Source organism: Lygodium microphyllum, chromosome 6, assembly GCF_053477565.2.
Source record: "Lygodium microphyllum isolate KBCC chromosome 6, Lygodium_microphyllum_v1.1.10, whole genome shotgun sequence".
Classification (NCBI taxonomy): Eukaryota; Viridiplantae; Streptophyta; class Polypodiopsida; order Schizaeales; family Lygodiaceae; genus Lygodium; species Lygodium microphyllum.
The window spans coordinates 92,791,954-92,814,562 of NC_141140.1; the positions used below are offsets into that span (position 1 = coordinate 92,791,954).

The 22,609-nt window shown below is 40.6% G+C and overlaps 1 protein-coding gene across 2 annotated transcripts in view; it reads right to left on the reverse strand.

The window, feature by feature from the left end:
• LOC148034810 (uncharacterized) overlaps positions 1-15,675 on the reverse strand; it is a 73,279-nt gene extending 57,604 nt beyond the window's left edge. The window contains exon 1 of one of the 2 annotated variants that reach the window (XM_087679786.1): positions 15,445-15,675. In XM_087679786.1, coding sequence (XP_087535912.1) covers positions 15,445-15,553 — 109 coding nt within the window. In that variant the 5' untranslated portion in view covers positions 15,554-15,675. The remainder of the gene's footprint in view (positions 1-15,444) is intronic. The other variant, XM_087679785.1, reaches the window with a different exon arrangement.
• Between the last annotated feature and the right edge of the window lie 6,934 nt (positions 15,676-22,609).

The following is a 22,609-nucleotide window of genomic DNA, read 5'->3' on the forward strand; positions in this document are numbered from 1 at the left end:
TCCGGAGCAGCAATCAAACAAGGCTGCCCAAGGGTCAAAGAAGACAAAGAACAAGGAGAAATACCACTACTACAAGAAACCAAGACATTACATTGATGAATCCAAGAAAAGGATGGCCAAAGAGAAGAAAAAGGACTCCAATTTGGCTGTTCAGGAGACATCCACCACTCGGTCTTTGGATGGGGATGCTACAACCAACTATATAGAGGACTATGCTTTCTTGGCATGTTGTTATGACACATCCATGGCTAATAGTGCATTTAATGCTCCTAACACAGCATATTTAGTATTTTGATAGTAGGGTATCCAGGCACATCACTTCACGGAAGTGTTTGTTCACATCCTTGCATTCAGCCCTTGCAAGGAAGCATGTTACATATGCCAATAATAGCAGCTATGTGTATCTGGTATTGGTTCAATGTTGACCATTGTTGCACATGGTTCAGATTTCATGCTTCTTGATGTTTTGTTTGTGCCTCGTATCACAAAGAACTTATTGTTCATTTCAGCTTTTAATAAGCGTAGACTTCAGGTCATCTTTGATAAGTGTATTGTTGGAGACAGAGAGATGGACTAAGCTATTTGATTGTCACGTACCTCATATAAGGTCCTATTTTTATTGGACAGTTATGAGAGTTCTCATGATGCTCTAGCAATTAGCACTCTTACACCCACTATACAGAATGTAGAGCTTCGGCACACTTGCTATGGTCACATGAGCTTTGGTAGTCTCATGACTCTCCAAAGATGTCAGATGGTAGATGATTTGTCTACTTTGGATACTCCACCTCCCCATGCTTGTGAGGGTTGCATTCTTGGGAAAATGCATAGAATTACTTTCAAGAAGGATGGTGCAATACATGTTGTTTGGGAAACGCAGCTCATACACTCTGTGGTGTGTGGTCGTATGCAGACGAGCACTCGGTGGTCATTTGTATTTAGTTATATTTATCAATGACTACTCTAGGTACACTTGGGTGTGTGGTTTGAAGGCCAAATCGGATGTATTTATGCACTTCAAACACTTGCTTGCAAAATTGAAAGCAAAAACAGGTATGAATGTACAGATCCTACATAAGGATCAAGGGGGGAGTATATGTCTCATGCATTTGAGACATCCTTGCTTAAGCATGGCATTATACATCAGGCCACTACATGGCAGCTTTCACACCAACAATTGAATGTGTTTCATTGCCTTGTATATCGGCCGATCATCATGTTTCATTTGGAGGGATCCACTCCTATTTTTTCTAATAGTCAGAGTGTATTGTAGTAGTACGGAATCTTGTGTTTCATGCTCATATGGAACACATTGAGATACATTATCACTATGTTAGAGAGAGATCATGTGCAAGGGAGATTAGCATTATCACTATGTCAGAGAGAGATCACATGCAAGGGAGATTAGCATGATCTACATCCCTACACAAGGAGAATGTTGCAAATATTTTCACGAAGGCACTATCACGTGAAAATTTTGAGGAATTTTAAAAATCCTGGAACTTACTACCTTTTGGTGATTGATTCACTCCTACATCATCACATTGGCACTACAAGGGGGTGCTAGTATTGGTCAATTATGGCCACTGCCCAATATAATTTGTGTGGTGTGGACACTTATTAATGTCTCAAAGTATAGTGTGTCTAGGACTTTAAAAGTAGTGACACTAGACTCTAGAGTTAAATTAACTCTAATTGAGTTAGGGATAGATCTAACTTACTTAAGACCTATTGTACTTTCATTCTGTCGTTCTAGTACTTGCATCTTTTGAGTGTGGAGTTGTTGCCCACTCTTGCTCATTGTCTTGTGTTCACTCTCTCTCTCTCCCTCCATTTCCAACAAAATCATGCAATGCAAAGAAAGAGGTACAACAAGGGAGGAAGGCTGACATCAAAGACAAGTGCCGAAACCTATAGAATACCACGAAAGGGTAGGACCTCCCTTTCAACCCTAGATGTCCATGCCAACGAAGAAAGAGGAGCTTGATGTCGGTCTTCATGTGGTGCCGAGAACCATGATGATGAAGGTGAGGATGAAACATCCCGACTGGAAGGAATAGCCTAATCAACTACAACCCTACTACCCAAGCCACCTTGGAGGCTACATTTTGCAACAAATTGCACCACCCTACCTACCATGTCAGCCCTAAATCCATGTTTTGCTGCAAATTGCACCACCCTACCTACCACATCAGTCCTAGATCTATGTTTTGCTGCAAACTAGTTCCATATAGCTACCACGTCATCAACATATTTGTGTTTTGTTGTTCAGCACTCTCTATTGCCCGTCTATCACTCGCTAATCTGGCCATCACAAGCTATGTTTGCTACTACTAGATACATTCGGAGGCTGCTTGCCGTATCTCAAGATCCATTAGAGTACGACACTCTTCCGCTCATACTCCCTGCCCCAATCCTTGAGACACGAGAATTTGGAGTCAATTTTCACCTTGCATAGTATGTATTTTGCATTGAGCATTGTATTTAATCATTCATTGTTCAATTTTATTATATCCTGTGTTCATTGCCTGTGTGTGTAACTATGTTTATTTATTAGCATGTGTGCTTGTTGTACAATTGTGTTTGTATTCTGAAGTCAAGCATTTCTTTACAAAGTGGAATGGAAGCAAATGATAGAGTTCTCTCCCAAATGTTAGGATGGAATAAAGAACAATGATCAGAAATGTCAATGGCCTTGTTGTTCCTTGTAAGGCCTTGTGTCCTTCATGGAGAATGAGGATCTTTAGCTCAAGCATATCTTTGCTCTAATACCATGTAAAGAAACGGTAGTGTTTGTAGTGTAGAAAATGGAATGTATACAATAATCACCAACAATGAATGAACTCAACAACTCCGAGCATGAATAAAGTATTGATGAATGAGAGACAATGATGATACAATGAACTCAAGCTTCCATGTGACATTAATGTGACATTAAAAGTGATATTTAATGTCACATTAAGGTCATAAATATGGAATGTGACATTAAAAGTGACATTTAATGTCACATTAAGGTAAATCTAGGGGAACATGCACGAGAATGACCGTCCGGGCTCTTGGGCGCCCGAACGGGGTTAAGGGGAGCCTAGAGAGTAAGAGAGTCCAGGAATAGTAGGACTCCAGGAAGTTGACGGCTGGCAAAGGAATCCGAGTAAGAGGGCCAGCACGGATCTAGGCGTGGTTGGGGGGAGAAGAATCACTCATGCTCAGAGGTTTCATGAGTTTTCTCTCTGTCTTTACAAAGCCATCTTACATTGGTATCAGAGCCTATGGCTCAGCGATCAGATCCGTCGTCTATCAGAAATCGTCAGTTATTCGTCAGATAGTCAGTCGCCCGCCAGGTCGTCAACGTTTCGTAAGGTCGTGTGAGTATTTGGCGCCTTGAAAACGCGACGGGCCGTGAGGGAAAAGAAAAGCGAGACGTGCCAGGCGCCGTGAAAACGCGACGGGCCGTGAAGGGAAAGAAAAGAGACGTGCCACGTCACATTAATGTGACACGTTAGTTACGGGCAGAAAAAAGATTAAACGTGGGGTCGCGAGGACCAGACCAGGCGTGGGGTCGCGAGGATCAGACGTGGGGTCATGAGAAAACGTGACTCTGTCACGACTGTTGTTGACGGGTAACTGCCACTGCTCCTGAGATGGACATGACTGCGACTGCTGTGAGAGGGATAGAAGAATGTCATATACGACTGAAGTCAGGAAATTGAATTTCCAACATGATTACTTCACTGTTCTAATCCGGGAAGATACAATCTGTTTCTTACTCTTCGAGTTTCTTTCCAAATCAACAGCCACTGCCTGCCATTAAAAATCAGGGAAGTACTTTACTTTGTATGCAAATTTCTTATTTTTGCTTTCCAATTCCAGTGTATTAATGGCAGAAAAAGGGAAAGAAAGGGTAATGGAAAGTTCTAGTTCCGGGGATCAACCTATGGTAGATCCCCATGAACCAGACATACAAGAAGAACAATGGGAAGAATTTTTTGCTACGCGAGAGCAATTCGATGATCTTACTGCTCGTGTGCAAACTCAGGGGGTTCAAATAGAATTTTTAACTCAAACACTTATTACTGAAATAAAATCTCAATTAACTTTATTGTTGGAAAGAGATAAAAATAAAATAGAAATCTCAGATGTCCCATCTTCATCGAAAGATTTAGATGTGACTATGCGAGATCCTAAGGAACCCCAAACTTACCATAAATTGAGGAATAATCCAGTTCTAAAGGATATGAAACCACCTCAATTTTACGGGGAGGAAAAAGATAGGAATAAAGACACAATCTTTAATTTCCTCCAAAAATGGGAAGATTTACATAAATTAAAAAATACTCCACCACATCTCAGCACTGGAGGCTAGTTTAACTTTGGGACCCAAAGCATGTAAGTGGTGGCGAACTTTAAAGGAGGCGAATAAAATACCTGAAACTTGGGCTCAATTTGAATCCGTCTTTTTGAAAGAAGAAACTTGAAAATGAAATGGAAAGAAATTGGGAAGATTGGGATTATGTCAGACAAAAGGGAAGACCCCTGTTGACATATCTGGAGGAATATCGTGAGATAATCCTCAAACTGGAAGGAATAGATGAATTCCAAAAAACAAGAGGATTCATTAGGGGACTGGATAAAGCCTGTAAAAAGGAAGTAAAACGGAGTTTACCTAAGACGTTGGAAGAGGCAATTAAATTTGCATTAATTTATGAAGATAGTATGCGTCCACGTACACTCACTAGTCTCACTGATACGGAGCCCAAGTCTAAGGAATTGGAAACCTCAAAATTTGTGGGCAAATTTAAAAGAAAAATGCCATTTTTCAAGGGTAAAAAACAACCTTTTGAAAAGAAACCATATATGAGGCCAAAGTTAAGTCCTGATGACTTTGATAAGGCCAAAAAAGAAAAGTTGTGTTTTAATTGCCTATCCCCTAACCATGCTGCTTGGAATTGCCCTCAAAAGAAAAAGGGGGAAGACAAAGGAAAGGATAAGGACAAGGGCAAGGGAAAAGAAAAACAAATCCATGTAGTGCAGACCTTAGAATTAAAGGGCTATGAAAAGTATAAATCTTTAGAGGTCTTGCACATGGATGTACAACATAAGTGTTGTATGTCAACTTCTATGTGGCAGCCTACTTTTGGGCCACATGATTTACTTAGAGTACATGGATTGATAGCTGGAAAACGGGTTAGAGTCATGATTGATGACTCTGCCACACATAATTTTATAAATTATGCACTTGTCAAAAAATTGAAACTTCCCCAACAAAACAGTGAGCATCAATATGTTGTTCGTATGATGCAAGGCCAAGACAATAAAATATGGGATACAATGGTATCCAATTTGGAAATTGAGATTCAAGGATATAAAGATAAGCTTGATTTCCAAATAATGAACATGGAAAGAGTTGATATTGCTCTAGGGAGGGAGTGGCTATGGGGATTGGAACCATCCTTAAAACGTAGCTATCACCATAATACACTGGAATTTGAAAGGGATGGTAAGACTTCAAGGTGAACATGAAGTATCTGATAATCCTTTGCTGTGTTCTACTGAAGTTCAGAAGCTGATAAAGAAGGAAATTTGTGAGGTATATATGCTATGGTCTTTTCCTGTACAGAATACTTTTACTTTCTGTAATATAAAGCAACAATTTTCTTATGTTTGTGAGTTGAATGTTAATAATGAATTGAATAGTTTGTTAGATGATTTTAAAGATGTGTTTCCTTCTGATTTACCAAGTGGCCTTCCACCAGATAGGGGTGATATAAATCACCCAATTGATATAAATAAGGATACACACCCAATTTCAAAACCACCGTATAGGTTAAGTGAAACACAGCATCAAGAAGTTCAAAGACAAATTAAGGATTACCTGGATAAAGGGTTTATTCAACCTAGTAATTCACCTTGGGCTTCACCAATTTTATTGGTAAAGAAAAAAGATGGTTCTATGCGACTTTGTGTTGACTATAGAGCACTTAATAAAATAACGGTGAAGAATAAATTTCCTATGCCCAGAATGGAAGATCTTTTTGATCAATTGCAAGGGGCAAAATTCTTCACAAAGATAGATTTAAGATCAGGCTATCACCAAATAAGAATTAAGGCACAAGATGTTTCCAAGACGGCATTTCGTACTAGATACGGGCATTATGATTTTTTGGTGATGCCTTTTGGCCTCACTAATGCACCAGCTACCTTTATGAAGCTGATGAATAGTGTTTTACGGCCCTATCTAGGACATTTTGTAGTAGTCTTCTTGGATGATATCTTGATCTTTAGTAAATCAAGAGAAGAACATTTGGAACACTTACAATTAGTATTCCAACTGTTAAGAACACATTCCCTTTATGCGAAGAAAACTAAATGTGAATTCTTTGCACAAGAGGTCAAATATTTGGGGCATATTATCTCGAAAGAAGGAATCAACATGGATCCAGAAAAAGTAAGGGCAATTATTGAATGGCCACCTCCAAGGAACCTGGAAGAGCTGCAGATCTTCCTAGGTTTATCTGGATTTTATCGTAGATTCATTCGAGATTATGCCAAAATAGCTGTTCCAATGACAGACCAACTTAAAGGGAAAGGGAAAAGTTTTAATTGGGGAACAGACCAAAATGAAAGTTTTCAAAAACTTAAGGTAGCTATTGCTACAGCTCCAGTACTAGTAATAGTGGATCCCAACAAACCATTTGTGGTTGAAGCTGATACCAGTGATAAGGCAATAGGCGCGGTCTTATTACAAGAAGGTCGACCAGTTGCTTTTGAAAGCAAGAAATTAGATCGTGCAAAACAGAATTATTCTGTTTATGAGAGAGAGCTGTATGCAATAGTACATGCAATGAAGAAATGGAGGCACTATTTGTATGGTGCCAAACTTTTGATTTTATCGGATCATGAAAGCATTAAGTGGCTTAATGATCAACCAGATTTACACGGGCGTAAAGCCAGATGGGCCGAACTCCTCCAAGAGTTCGACTATGAGATAAGATATAGAAAAGGAAAGTATAATATAGTAGCTGATGCACTCAGCAGAATGCCCATCATTAATGAATTGAGTTTTACTCCGTTCACTTCCAACTTGCTTGAATCTTTAAAAGGGAAATGCCAGGTTGATCCGGCATATTCCAATATATGGGAAGCAATAAAAAATGGGGATCCAAATGAAAGTGCTTCTACTGAGGAAGGAATATCTGAGGATATTCAACAAGGAAGTGGAGCATCAGGGGTTGCTCAAACTGGATTCAAGTGGAAGAATTTTACCATTGATAATGGTTATTTACTCTACAAGGGTAGGGTATGTGTCCCGAAAGATACAGAAATAAGGCGCCAGATACTCTTTGAGTGTCATGATACCCCTAGTGCGGGACATCCAGGAGTTAATAAGACTTATAGTCTTATTAAAAGGCAGTTCTATTGGCCTGGAATGAATAAGAACGTCCTTGACTATGTGGTCAAATGTAATAAATGCCAGGTTAATAAAGCTGAAAAATTAAAAATGGGAGGACTTCTCCATCCATTAGAAATTCCTTCGGGAAAATGGGAGAGTATCTCCATGGACTTTATTGTTGCTCTACCTAGAACACAGAGGGGGCACGACTCTGTGTGGGTGATTGTGGATAGGTTAACCAAAATGGCTAGGTTCATTCCAACTTCAACTGATATTAAAACACCAGAATTGGCTAGATTGTTCGTAGAGAACATATACCGATTGTATGGCCTTCCGGCAAATATAGTTTCTGATCGGGATAGAAAATTTGATAGCCATTTTTGGCGTGCGGTATTTAGGAAATTGGATACTAAACTTAGCATGAGTACGGCGGATCACCCGCAAACAAATGGGCAAACTGAAAGGGTTAACCAAATTCTTGAAGATATGCTTAGGGCATATGTAAGTAAAAGGCAAACTAATTGGGAAGAGTATTTGCCGATAGCAGAGTTTGCATATAACAGTGCCAAGCACTCTTCCACTGGATATAGTCCATTCATGTTAATGTATGGGTTTCAGCCCAGAGCTCCTTTTGCAGTAGGACTGCATAAGGAAAAGGTTCAGGCAGCTAAAGACTTTTTGGAGGATATGAATAGTATGTTAAAATTTGCTCAAGAAAATATTAAAAAAGCTCAAAATCGAGCTAGAGCATATGCAGATCCTCACCGAAGAGACATCTCCTTTGAAGAAGGAGAATTGGTCTATCTTAAGGTGCCTGAACAAACTAAAACTATGAAAAAGGAACACTGTCCAAAGCTTTCACCAAGGTATTGTGGTCCTTTCATAATACTTAAAAGGGTGGGAGAATTGGCTTACAAGCTCCAACTACCTGCTGGTAGTAAAATACATCCAGTTTTTCATGTAAGTAAATTAAGGAAGAAGCTGGGTGATTTGGATAATCTAATCTTAAATGATGATATTGAGGAGTTATTCTATGACCAATCTAATCCACATGAACCAGAAAAAATATTAAATGTTCGTAATAGACGAACGAGGAATACTATTTATCAAGAATGTTTGGTTAAGTGGAAATATTGTTCAGAAGAAAGCTCAACATGGGAGCGAGTAAGTACTTTAAAGAAAAGGTTTCCCGATTTACAGTTAGACCTTCCAAGTATCGTTTTCGAGGACGAAACCGATTCTTAAGGGGAAGGAAATGTGACATTAATGTGACATTAAAAGTGATATTTAATGTCACATTAAGGTCATAAATATGGAATGTGACATTAAAAGTGACATTTAATGTCACATTAAGGTAAATCTAGGGGAACATGCACGAGAATGACCGTCCGGGCTCTTGGGCGCCCGAACGGGGTTAAGGGGAGCCTAGAGAGTAAGAGAGTCCAGGAATAGTAGGACTCCAGGAAGTTGACGGCTGGCAAAGGAATCCGAGTAAGAGGGCCAGCACGGATCTAGGCGTGGTTGGGGGGGAGAAGAATCACTCGTGCTCAGAGGTTTCATGAGTTTTCTCTCTGTCTTTACAAAGCCATCTTACATTCCATGTCTCTAGGACCAAGGCTAAAGAGACCCAAGGAATTGGTGATGCTAGTGTAACCAAAGATGATTGTACTATCCCCAAGAGCTTAGGTGTGGAGATGGGCAGCAGCACCTATGAAAGGAGAAGAGAAAATGGTGAATACACTATCTTGAGTGATGAAGGGTGGGAGTACCTTTGTAGGATCCTCCAAGGTGTAATTGGAGCATTAATTGGCATGCATGTTATTGCTGATTCCTAGTAGAGTTATCCCAAGAAGCCTGACTACGACTGTGGATCTTCAAGGAGACATGGGATTTGACTAATGCACACAAATTTTAGTTGCAAAATAGTCCCTATGACAATGGAAATTCCCTCTTTGTTGATAATGTAGATCTAATGAGTTCCTTTCTACAAGGTTCTTGTTAAGCACTAGACAATAGAGTTAGTCCCTAGTTATTGATGCTTTCAATATCATATACTTGTTCCAGCATGCCTTGCTTCACAATGAGTTGGAGAAATTATGTTTACTCATACAGTTTGTGTCCTAGGTGAATGAAAAAGGACAGCAACATATGTCAAAAGTGGGTGCAACAATGGAAGCATGCAAAACTGTTGTAATAGACTACACAACACAAGAGAGGAGTTGTAGATGTCCTGCATGATTGGTAGAAGGCCCGAAAACAGTAACAAGCTTGTGTTATTTGCGACAAGTATGCTCCAAATAGCAGCCTAGATGTGGTCTCTTCTTGTAGAATCCTCTGTATTCTCACTTAGGCGATGATACCATGTGAGTGCACCATGGAAAGAAACACGAACAAGGAGAGGAAAGAGAAGAGAGATACAATAAGGAAAGAAGAGAATGAAGTGATAATCTGCATTGACTCTGAATGGAACGCTCAATACACTGGTGGACTGATCAGCCCCTACAAGCAGCCCAAGGCATCAATGAGGGCACTAGATCAGGCTCATGATTGTGGCAGCACCAGAGATGGAGGAAAGCCGAAGACAAAGTGTGCTGAACCTGAAAATAAAGAAGATAATGTGCCAAGTGTGGGGGCAGGCTATGAATAGCCTAACCAGCCCAAAACTGGCCAAACAAATCTGGGCAAATAATCTGCTGCAGTTAGCCATAATAAATACTGGCCAACCAGCAGATAAAATAATCAAAAATGCTGTCGCAACCATCTTAACAGGCCGCTCATAATCTGACACTAAAGGCTGCCACCACTGAAAAGGAAATGCAAGTGTGTTGGTGCCAATGCAAACACACCCTAAACTCACTGAGAAAGAAATGCACACAAACAAAATGGGCCCCGGCTAGAACAGCCAAAGCTCCTCTATCTCCATCGCACTCTGGCAGGGCCCAACCAGGAGATGACCGTCACAAGATACAGGCTAATTGAAGGACGACTAGATTCAGCAGCTGCACTGTCTCCACCTCTCTTGCTGCCTACATTTTCAGTATCTGCTGTCAAGTGACAGGGCTGCTACATCTCTCCTTTGACCCAGATAGACTCCTTGATAGTGATCAGCATCAGATCTGCCCTTTCCAGCTGCTGCCTTGACCACACAAACTGCTAGTAATGCTGTGTTTTTCAGGTCTGCTCCTATTATTGCTGCCCTTGGAGTTCTCCTACAGCTTGACATACTCTCCTACAAGCTCGGTTTTCATTGTCTGCTCACTTTGCTCAGCTCCAACTAGTTACAGCCCTCAAAATCTCTCCGATGGACGTCATTCTCCAACTACTCCTTAAGCCTGCTCCCACAAGAGTCATCAGCTGTTGGACAGCTCTGCATTTGAGCATTTTATACACTCTTTCATTCATTTACTTCCGAGTTATCTTTCATCTCTATTTGCACTTTTGTCTGAATTATTGTGTTTAAGTCATGTTCATACATTATGTGTTTTCTCCATGCAAACCCCAACATATCTTCACATGGTATCAAAGCCAATGCTCTTCGAAAGAGTATCGTGCGACTATAGTGGAGGCTTGGTTTGTGTGAGATGTACAGGCAACACATAACCAATTCACAATATTTGAGACTCCTTCCTCTTGGGATGCCTTTTCAAGCTTCTCCACCATTGGAGGCCTTGAAAAGACATTATGGCCTCAATGAGAAGGACAATGCATCATCTCTTTCTTCTTCTTGGCTAGATGTAGGGCTCATGTCAGAAGCGGAGTTCGGTGAATTCTTACATATCAAATATTCCCACTACTCTTGAGACACTCCTAGGAGCCTTGCAAGTCAGTCAAGATCCATTGGTGAGGCTGACCACCTATCCAGTCAAGGAGAACATGCTTTATTCAGGACAACTTGCGACCCATCTTCTCCATCACAGCCCCACCAGTGTCAAGTTCATATAACCCTTCTAAGTCATATGAAACAAAACCCTTCCCTGTTTCTTCTTCTAGTGTGTAAGATCCAGATCATGAAAGGTTTGATTATGTTAACTTCAATAGAGGAGACTCTAGACACAGACATATACATCTATAGGTATACTTGACATTGTATCTATTGTTTCATTTGAGCATGGAGGTGGTATTGTTGATTCACAATTTCCTCTCATCCTGCCCTCTTCTGCAGTGGTATTGCCAATTTCCAATTCTCTTTCATCCTGCCCTCTTCTGCAGATTCTCTTTCATTTGCTTTCAATAGCTTAGAATTACGTCCCATATTTGCATCTAGCACAACAGAATTAGGATCATCCATTTCAATTCGTAGCATTTTTTCTTTTTTAGCACCACATGTTAGCTACCTACAACTGACTACCACTTTGCACCTTGGTACACAAAAAACATCAGGCGTTGTTGTTCTACTATGCTACTACCCAACTCATGCTGAAATTTCCAGCCCTCATAACTAAGTCATAACTAACCAAAAAGAAACATTAACTATTGTCAAAACCACTATGGATGCATTCATTAACTTTATCTTGAGAGTGTCTTGAGAAAACAACCATAGTAAAGCATAAACCATGGATGTACTATCACTAGCATTACTTCACATACTACTGTCCATAAAAACCAGCTGAATACCGATAAAAACTAATGATCATACGCTGAAAACCAGCAACTAATAATCAGCCTTTGATGATCATAATTTGATGACCATACTCTAATGATCATGCACTAATGCAAATGTAAAGTTTCAAAGCTGCAGTGAAAACCACACCCATCTGCATATCAGCCACAGTGACTAGTACACTGAATAGTGACCTCCTCGCAAACATACTGTCAATAAACACTGCCTTGGATACATGTTGAATACACCCAAGATCCACAATATACTAGACTTGTCCATCAATAGAGGAGTGGAAGTGCTACCTCCCCCTTTAGTATCAGCCAATGCTTTGTACCTTCTAAGCTCTGCTGACCTAAGTGAGGCCGATCTAAAGTTGACTCCAACTAAAAGGCTTCTTGTTTGAAGAGAGTGACTGATAAAGAGATGTGAGCTTATCCCAAACACACTTCATAGTCCAACATGAGCAAATGGCCGAAATAATGAGTATCTTGATCGAAAAAGCAATCAAAGAGTGTACTTGAGCATCACATATATCCCAACATGGCTAATCGGTAGTAGAAGGAGCACCAGTAGTAACTCCTGAAGAGCTGGAAGTGGCATTAGAACCACTTGAAGTAGAAGCACTAGCACCTATGAGTGCATTAGGGCTTGATGGCCATACCTCTGAATCTAGGACAATTCCCCAAAATGCTTTCACGACCAATATATGCCTTATCAAGTTGTTAGCAGATATTAGTCAGCTCATGGTGTGAGTCTGTGTGCAGAGGCTGGGCATTTTATGTGGCATTTTATGCAGTATTTTATGGCACATTTTAGTGGCCATTTATGATGTATATTTAGCATTTGTTGCTGGCCGACCAGCATTAAATGCTGGCCGACCTGCATTTTATGCTCCCCACTTTTTGTGGCTATTTATAGGGCTCCTCCTCCACAGTCTTCTGTGCTTCAGCCATCAGTGGAGATCCTTCTGGGAGAGAGGAGCCGGTGCTGAGGAGCCCACGCAGCTAGTGACTCACCGTTGTATGCTGCTGTCTCGTGTTCGATATGGATTCCATTTCCCGAGCATACATCTGAGTTCTCATCTGTCTACTGTGTTCATTCTTTCTTCTGTCTTGTGTTTCAGCATTTATTTCAGCATATTCTTTACGCTTCCATTGCTGCACCACTTCTAACATGGTATCAGAGCTCAGGCTGCAACCTATTTGTGCTGTGTTTTCTTGCTGATTTCAGGATTTACACCCTTCTTGCTGATCAGGCAGCTGTCCTTCCTGCTGGCGACTGCTGATTTGCTGCTGGCGACAGTGTTTCAGCATTTGCGTTTTGCGTTTTTCTGGACAGATTTGCGTTTACTGCTGTTCCACTCTTTGCTGCCCGTGTTTCCTTCATCAACCTGCTGGCAACAGTCTTTAGCCCCTGTTTCTTCAGTTTGCAGCCTGTGTTTTGCTGTTTACAGCATTATTTTTGCCTGTTTTTCTGATTATTCAGGCCGTTTTTGCTGTTTTTGGCAGTTTTTGACTGATTTTTTGACTTTCTGCAGCAGCTTTTGGCTTATTCTGGTCAGCCTTTGGGTTATATTGCATGTGAACTCACTATTTTTGGTGTTTTTGGTTGCGTTTTGGCTGTGCTCACTCTCCCAACGACCCTCTTTTCTTCTACTTCTCTTCTTATCCTCTCCATATGGCTCCTCCGTGCACTTCCTACAAGCTCCCCCCGGAGTTTGATGGAGTGGCCAATGCTTTGCGGGCGCAGACATCATCGACTCCTGTCAGTTTTGCACATATGACCTCGATGCTTCTTGAGCATGAGGCATCCTTGAGATTACAGGGGCGGCTTCCGGCACATTATGGAGGCGAGGCTTATGTAGCTTCAGAGAGGGGTAACGGGAAGAAGAAGTCGAAGGCCCAGTGTTACCATTGTGGCAAGAAGGGACATTTGCAGAAGGACTGCAAGAAGTTAGCGGCTTCCAGGAAGAAGGAGCAGAAGACGAAGGAAGGGTAAAAAGTGCACGTGGATAGGGTGTGTTGACACTAGAATGACTTGAGTATAAGGTGTATTTAACAAGAGTGAGCAGGTAGCATGGAGAGGAGAGCGCAAGTGGCATGGAAGGTAGTGCAAGGTGGTGTGAGAACAACATGGAGGGGCTCGAGACAGGGTTGCAAGTGCAACATGAGCGAGGGCTGCAAATGCAGCATGAGCTAGGGTGACATGCATAATGTGAACTAGCGTTGGCTACATAATGATGAGCAGGGCAAGGAGGGGAGTCATGATAGATGCAAGTGATTTGTGGTGATGAAAAGAGAAATATTAAGGCCCATCAAATTGGGCTACTTGAAAGAAAACATCCATTGTCTCTATAATCATTGTAGGTCATTGGCAAGTTCATCGAGTCACTCTTGGTCTAGATGTCCCACTTTCTATAGAGTCAAAGTGGATCAAATGGCTCACCGTCTCAAGTACGATCCTTTTTTAGCATGAGGGGGTGTTTTGTCACAAGTGGGTGCAACAATGGAAGCATGTGAAACTGTTGTAATAGACTCCACAACACTAGAGGGAACACAGACTGCAACGAAAAAAAGAACACTACAAAGAAAATTCAGAAGAATGCTGGGGAATGGAATCCATATATGAAGACAAGAGACTAAACAAGACTGGACATTGAATCACTAGCTGTGGGCAAGGGCTCCCTCTCTTCACGAGATCCTGCAAGTATGGTGAATACTCAAATGATAAGAGGAGGGAGCAATCAGTCTATAAATAGGCTCTACATTAGTAATCATCAGCCAGCAATAAAGGACCCCAATAAATCACATCAGCCAATAAAAAATGATGGTCAGCCAAACAAATTGGCACCAAAAAAATATATCTCACAAAATAATAAAATAACCAGCTCCCAAAATGCTCAAACTTACTCATGACTTGACTAATCTACTAACACCCTCTCTTAGATCACCCATGATCAGATACAATACAACATACAATGATAATGATGCATCATAGCACATACAACAATGGCCATCAAATAGGCCTGTGGATACCCAAACAGTAAGTGATCAAGCCATCACCAAAGTGCCTTGGAGAAAACCTCATGTCTTGGAGATGATCATAGCTCTAGCACCCCCAAGGCCACCACACCGTATGCAACTTCTTTGACATAGGATTGGGGTGCAAGCCACCACGCCCTTGAGGCACACAAATCCCAATGGCAAGCTAACTCCAGACAGAGAAAGAGGCATAGATTCAACCCTTTTACCACTAACGTACCACGTGGAAGACAATCCAATATCAAATTATCACTAAGCTAATACTTTGGACAAAATCAGCTGCCAATTTAGCACTAAGATACCATTTATAAGACAAGCAGCTCTGAGCTAGCAGCTATCAGTTCCACCCCTAAGGTGTCACTCTGTAGACAGACAATCAACCACGCAGGTTGATACGAATGCAGATAAGTTACCTGAGAGAAGAGAGCCAAAGCCACCGATGGAGAGCATTCCCTGGGGATCGGCGATGCTGGCAAAGTCCGACAAATTGTGCAACTCTCGCCAATCGCGTGCTCCTGACATGGTAGCTTAAACCGAGGTGGATCTTTGTGAGATTTTACTGGCCTTTAACATTAGTTTAGGCACACTTTGCTAGACTTTCAAAGGTACTTTACTAAGACTTTCAAATGCCTAGCAACTAAAGGAGGTGAGAACTCTAGCACCACTAAAGGTGCTCAGGGCTCGGTGTGGCACCACCCTAAATAGCATTCAAATTCATAAGAGCCACTCATGGCACCACCCTAAAGAGCATTTGGACACCCCGCCCTTGCCCCCCTCCCCCGCCCCCACTAACATCTAGCCAAATGAGACATTTTCACAAGTTATATCTAGATATGGATAGATCTAATAACAAAGTCGATTACCTTTGTTACTTATCCCATACTTCTGAAAAAGTTCTCCTCTCTCCCCCTTTAGTAAGGGAGAGACACTTGGAAGATGGCATCTAACCCCAACCTCTACAAGCATGTGCAACATTCTCAAGTTTGTGTCCATTCTCTTGCCCACCCTCATCACCTCACAAGTGATAGATCCCCAAAGTGATAGGATCAATGGCCCAAAATTCCATGTATATTTTAAAGGCACATATTCATTGTCCACATGTCAAAAAAAGGTAACCCTGTAAAATTAGTAGCTCATGCACAAAAGGATAACCCTTCCATGATGTGACACATGAAGTGGGAAAAGGTTGCCAAATTGCTTTTTGGCTTTAAAAGGGGCTACAAATTTTTGTAAGAAACCATGGTGCATTGAATAGGTAATTGGTGTGGTCATGAGTTTGAATCAAGAGATGTGCAACATAATTAAGAGATGCATGTAGTGCAAGAGAAGCTTGAGGATATGTAGAAATAGTTGGTCAAGGATAAGATGTCTACAAAGACCTTAAAATAGTAGAATAGGAGTTAGTGAGCAAAAGACCGATGCCATTGATGGAAGCAAAAAAGCAAGTATTACAAAATTTGGATGTTCTGTTTGAAGGAGTAATTATCCTAGTGGTTGAAGGAGAAGAATTGAGGAATACTTTGGTTTTAACTCTTAGCCAAGCTTGGAAGCTAATGCTTGCAAGGATGAGCTCTATGATATAAAGGCCTTATTTGTTAGAGTGTAGCGAATGCAGAAGCGTATGGCCAAGACTAAAAGAAAATGAACACAAGAGAAAGGGAGAGAGAAAAGAGACAAAAGAATGCACAAATTTGCAATCAATGAATGTTGAAATTCAAAGGGCAGATATACAAGAGCTATAGACATATCTTCACAAGCCAAATCTCACCCACCAGCACCTAAAATAAGTGTGTGGGGCAGGGTGCCAAGTGGGCTAAATAGGAGAAAAGAATGCAATAAAATAATGCAGTTGGCAAGCAAGAAATTGGCCAGCCTAATCAGAAAACTGCCAACTACAACATAAATAAATAAAATAATTAGTGAGATTAGTCCTCCAAATGCCACATGGCACCATCGCTTGCCTAACAAACTACCCATACACTTTGTTTGCTGAAAATACCCATTGATAATGCCCTCCGAGAGAACTTACTACACCAATGGTAACTTGAAAAATGCTAGTGTAGGGGATGAATAATCTTTAACACCCCCTCTTAGATCCTAGATATGGCATAAGGCTCAGGGATCTGGAGTGCTGTTGTAGAAGAAGTTGAGGAAGCACCTTTGTGAAAAAATCTACAGGATTATCCTCCATCTTGCAGTAAATCATATCAATGGCCTCATCAAAGATCTTCTCCTAAATGAAATGATACCGAATCTCAATGTGCTTCAAGCTAGCACAAAACATTGGCCTCCGTACCAAAGCAATGCAACTCTCATTGTCGCAATGAAATGTCATAGGATCTGTCTGAGTACAGCCAAGCTCTCCTAGTAACCTTTGAAGCCATATTGTCTCACATGTGGTAGAAGATGCCGCTCTATACTTTGCCTCAATGGAAGAAAGGGAAACATTGGATTGCTTCTTACTACTCCACAAGATAATACTTGCACCCAAAGTAAAACAATATCCTATCGTTGACCTCCAATGGTCAACATCTCTGACCCAATTTGAATCCATCCAACCTATAAGAACCAAAGAGGAATCTTGAGTACTTGTTGGATAATGAATACCAAGATCGGGGGTCCCCCCCAAGAATCACAAAACCCTCACAGCAACCTTCCAATGTACCATCTTGGGTTCATTCATGAGCTCGACCACAACAAATCTTTAGGAAAGCACAGGCTATAGTCTCAAACATGGCCAAAAGCTATTGCACATATCCCTACTAGGAGATGAATCCCCCTCAAAATTTGGTAAATCTCATGGCCTAAAAAGAAACGAAGAAGACCCATATTCGTCATCTCAAACACCTTGTCTAGTGTCACCTTAGTCTCCTTAACCTTTTGGGCATGGTCACTTTGTCAAAATAAGATCATCCACATAAAGCACAAACAACATGTGCCCTCTAGCTGAGGTGCGGACATACAACTGGGGATTAGAAGAGGAGCGTCAATACCCCAACTTCCCTTGCAGGAATGAGTCTATCTTCTCATTCCAAGCATGTGGAGCTTGTTTGAGGCCATAAGGGCCTTCTTCAACATGTACACCTATCCATGTGATGAGAAAAAGCCAAGAGGATGCTGAACATAGATCTACTTAGGAAGGCAAACTTCACATCAAGTTGATAAACCGGTCATCTCCTATGGCTAGTTGATGCAAGAACGACTCTAATTGTAGTCATCCGAGCTACAGATGCAAAGGTGTCATGGAAATTCACCCCTGACTATTGTACAAAGCCCTTTGCAATGAGTCAAGCCTCTTGTGCTTATCAAAAGTACCATCACTATGATATTTGGTCTTGAATACCCATTCTACACAAATCATCTTCTTATGAATGGGCCAAGGCACGAGATACTAAGTGCCATTCTGCTCAATAGCATCAGACTCTTGCTCCATAGCCTTCTTCCAATGTAGTGATTGCAAAGCCTCCTTCACGGAGGTGGGTTCCCTCCTGTATGATGACACAAGTCATCAAACAATAGCTAGTACAAACAAGCTTGGTATCATGTGCCTCGTTCCTCCAAGACCACTGTGGTCCATCCTGTACTTGCTACTCCTAAAGGATTCCATCAATCCCTAAATCATGGAGTGTATCTCGTGCCCAACGAGGAGGAGGTTAGATCTCTCCTCTACGTGCACCATCTTTACTGAAGTCTCTAGAACATCCACCAGTGATGGTGGAAGCAGGGAAGCTAGTGGGAAAGTAATATCCTCATCCGAAGATGAAGCATCTCCACAAGGTGCACACTCCAAAGGTATTGTCATTGGCACCCAACTATCTCCTGGATCTCCAAGCATGGGGTGCTCCTTACCCCCCTCTAAGGCTAGAACTTCCACAAACTAAATATTTTGACTCATGTAGGCATCTCACTTAACGGGATCATGCAAATGGCAACCCTAGGACTTGAGTTGTAGCACTGTCAACAATCCACTCACGAGAATGTGGGGTTGTCAATGCAGCATCAAAAGCCCTAGGGATTGATGCCTCAATCACTTCCAAGTGGAAGAAGGTAGTTGATGAGGGAGCAGCCACCGCTCATGAATCCTTTGAAGACTTCTCCTTCTTCTCCTAATCCTTCTTCTCCTTGTTGGGTCAATCCTTCTTCCAATCACCTATCTTACCACGTGACAAGTGGAATCCTTCTCTTTGTCCTTCTTTGATTTGTCCTCCTCCTTCTTCTTTTGGTCCTTCCCCTTCTTTGGAGAGGACTAACCTATCTCAATGCCTCTAATTTGGAAGCATTATTTCCTTTCAATTGCTCCTCTTGGTCCAAAACCATAGGAACCAACTCTTCCCAATGAAAAGTCTCTATTTGCCCTAAAGCAATTAAGACAAAGTAAAATGCATTGAATCAAGGCAGTAACTAAGAAAGAAGAGTTATTGCCATGTCCTCCGAGTATTGGCCTTCCTTGTGTTTTGACCCACAACTACAATTGAGAAAGCTTATTAACATGCTCCCACATAGAAGAAGACTTGTTAGGACTTAAAGTCCTTATCTGAATCTCCAGGGACACCGGCTTCATCACAGCCATCTAATTATACATCTTATCAAGCTCCAACCATATGTCTTGAGCCACAATCAAGTGCTCAATGTGAGTAGTGACGGTTGGAGTACATGAGAGAAAGAGAAAATAACGGATGTGGCATTCAGTTTGTCCCAATGTGCATGTACCTTCATCAACTTGGCTTTCTCATTTGAAGAAAGCTTGGAGGGATCATGAGCTATAGGATGGTTAATAGCCTCCGTCACAAGCTCCACCAACTTGCAAAATCATCAATGTCGAGCATGGTCTACATTGACATGAAGTTAGCTAAAAAAAGTATACATAGTAAAATAAAGTGTGTAGATAGACTATTGATAAACTTATGTCTTGACATCGATAGCAACATCTGAGGGTTTGGTCAAGTCCACACTTGACTTGGACTCGTCAATTAGGGGGGACTTACTACTCTTTCAAGGACACTTGTCCTACCACCAAACTATCCTATACTACCTCAAACTCTTGGGTACCAACCATGGCATGTTTCACCAAGTCCATGGCATCTCCAAGAGCTATGAGTGTGCCATCTATGTCTTCTAGCTTCGAGTTGTTGTACTTCATAGGTAGATCATTAAAACATGAGGGGAAAGTTATTGGAAATTGCTAGCATTGACAACACCTCATCCTCTCTCACTCCAAAAATTTTCTCCACATCATGGAGAAATATGAATTTTTTATCGTCACAATGAAGACCACTCATGCTATCTATGTGACAATCTACATCAACCATAGAGGGTGCAACTTGCTACTCATCTGAGCTACCTCCTAAGATGTTATCCATATCAGCTATAGCTCTATCAACCATAAGGTCTAGAGATTTTACATCTTATATAGTCTCTACTTCCTCTCTAACATTGTCCATTGGTGAAGGCTTTAGATCAGGGACATCCTTCAATAAGCTTCCCATATGCTCTTCAACATCCATTATGATTGTAGGTGGGTCCTCACCTTCATTGAGTAACAAAATGAAAGTGGCACTCCATGAGAGGTAGTCAATGCCATGCTTATTAGAGCCATATTTCCTAGCTTGCGGAGGAGTGAGGTGCTTGAAGTAGGCAAGAGTGAGATTTGCATAAAAATGACCTAGTCATTTTTGAAATACCTCTGTCCCATTGATATACTTCAAGATATTGCATGGCACCCATTCCTCATCAGAATCGTGGAACCCAATAGTATATTCTTGTAAGTATGTGTTCATGTACTTGATAGAGTATTATAGGCTTGATGCCACAATATTGTATCATAGTATTTGATATTGGGACAAAAGATATTGTAAAGATCTAATCTCCCAGCTAATTTTGTGCCCTGAAGGAATTGCATGAAGCTATTAAGAGTGTGATCCATCATGGAAGAAGGGATAAAGGAGGCAAGTGCAAGGGTGCTTCATAGACAAGAAGCAGTTGGAGAGTTGAAAAATGAAAATGAGACCAAGTAAATGGTTTTTATAGGCCATAAACTTAGAGTTTTAGCTTTTTAAAATCCATTAGATAAATTTAATATAGTTTTAAAAAGTTTAAAAAATCACAAGATAATCCAAAGTATAGAATGTTACAAAATCTAAAATATGTATAAAGCATAAAAAAATGAAATTCCATGATCTATATATTCATCATTAATTTTTTTATATCATTTTGTAAATAAATTTTGACTTGTTACAAAGGACTCAATAACATATAAATTTTCTTTATTATTTTGCCCATTGAAAGAAAAAAACAAAATACAAGTCAAACTACTATGTCCCAACCAAAATAAAAAAATTCCAATATTAAACAGGCTCACCTTTCTATCACCAATATAGAAGTTGAAGCTCCCTATAGTACGAACACTTTCCATTAAAACAAGATGCTCCAGAATTAGGAGACTTCAACAATCACTCATTGTGATTGACTTGATACTCCACCTGGCATATGAATTTGAATATCAAATGCTTGTCCCATGTCTTTAGTGGACTCGAAAGGAATCTATTGGCCTACTTTCTTCATCTAACATCATTAGTAATAGAAGCGCATGTACAATGATGAATGTGCAATCAAGTAATGAAATGTAACACTAGAGATCACCACTCTACATGATGAAAAGATGTCACCTTTGTGCACCCCATCTATCTCATTTCATCCTTCTTCAAAATTGGATTTAAGAAAGTCCTTGGTTATATCCTTACAAATGAACATGGAGGGACATTGATGTGCATTAGCGCTTTTGAAGATATATGCAAAAATATGAATTGGTATAAACTATGAAAGACCACTGATCTTGAAGCTCTCTTAAATCTCAATAAGCTATGAATGTCATGTACAATCTTCATTTTTAATGACTGAAGCATCCACTCATTTGAAATGGGCCATTTCAAAGAATTGAGAGGTGGACAAGGAAGTAATTCAAGAGAACCATACGAATTGACTAATGTAGGCACTATATACATAAACTTATAGAAGAAAATCTTCAATGTAAAAGATATTGTGATGACTTTCCAATCATCATTGTCTCATATCCACATCCACATGCAGAGCTTTGTATGTCCTAGATAAGCTTTCCAAAGGTTGGTCCTCAACAAGATTCAAAGGAAAAATATTTGATAGGAGAGAAGAAGTAAAAACCTCAAAAACCTATGAAAAGTTGTATATGGCTCATAGCCTTGTCAACTAAACCCGACTATATCACATGGTATTTGAACTCCTTCTATGGATAAATTATTAAGAACATCTATAAGAACCTCATTCAAAGCAACAAGCCAGATGGCTCAATACCATGGGTCTCTCAAAAATCCAATCAAATGCTTCCATTTTAAGAATGCCTTTAAAAGTGCCATTTGTTGACCCTCACCTTGGCCTCTACCATCATCAAAAAATTTTCTAAGAAAAATTATATATTTTTAGGAAATAAAGTAGATTCAGATTGTCTTTCAATAGAAAATGGCAAACTTTAATGCTTGCACATGTCTTTTTTGTGCTCCACCATGATATTATTGGAATAAATCAATGCTTTCTTTCCTTATAACC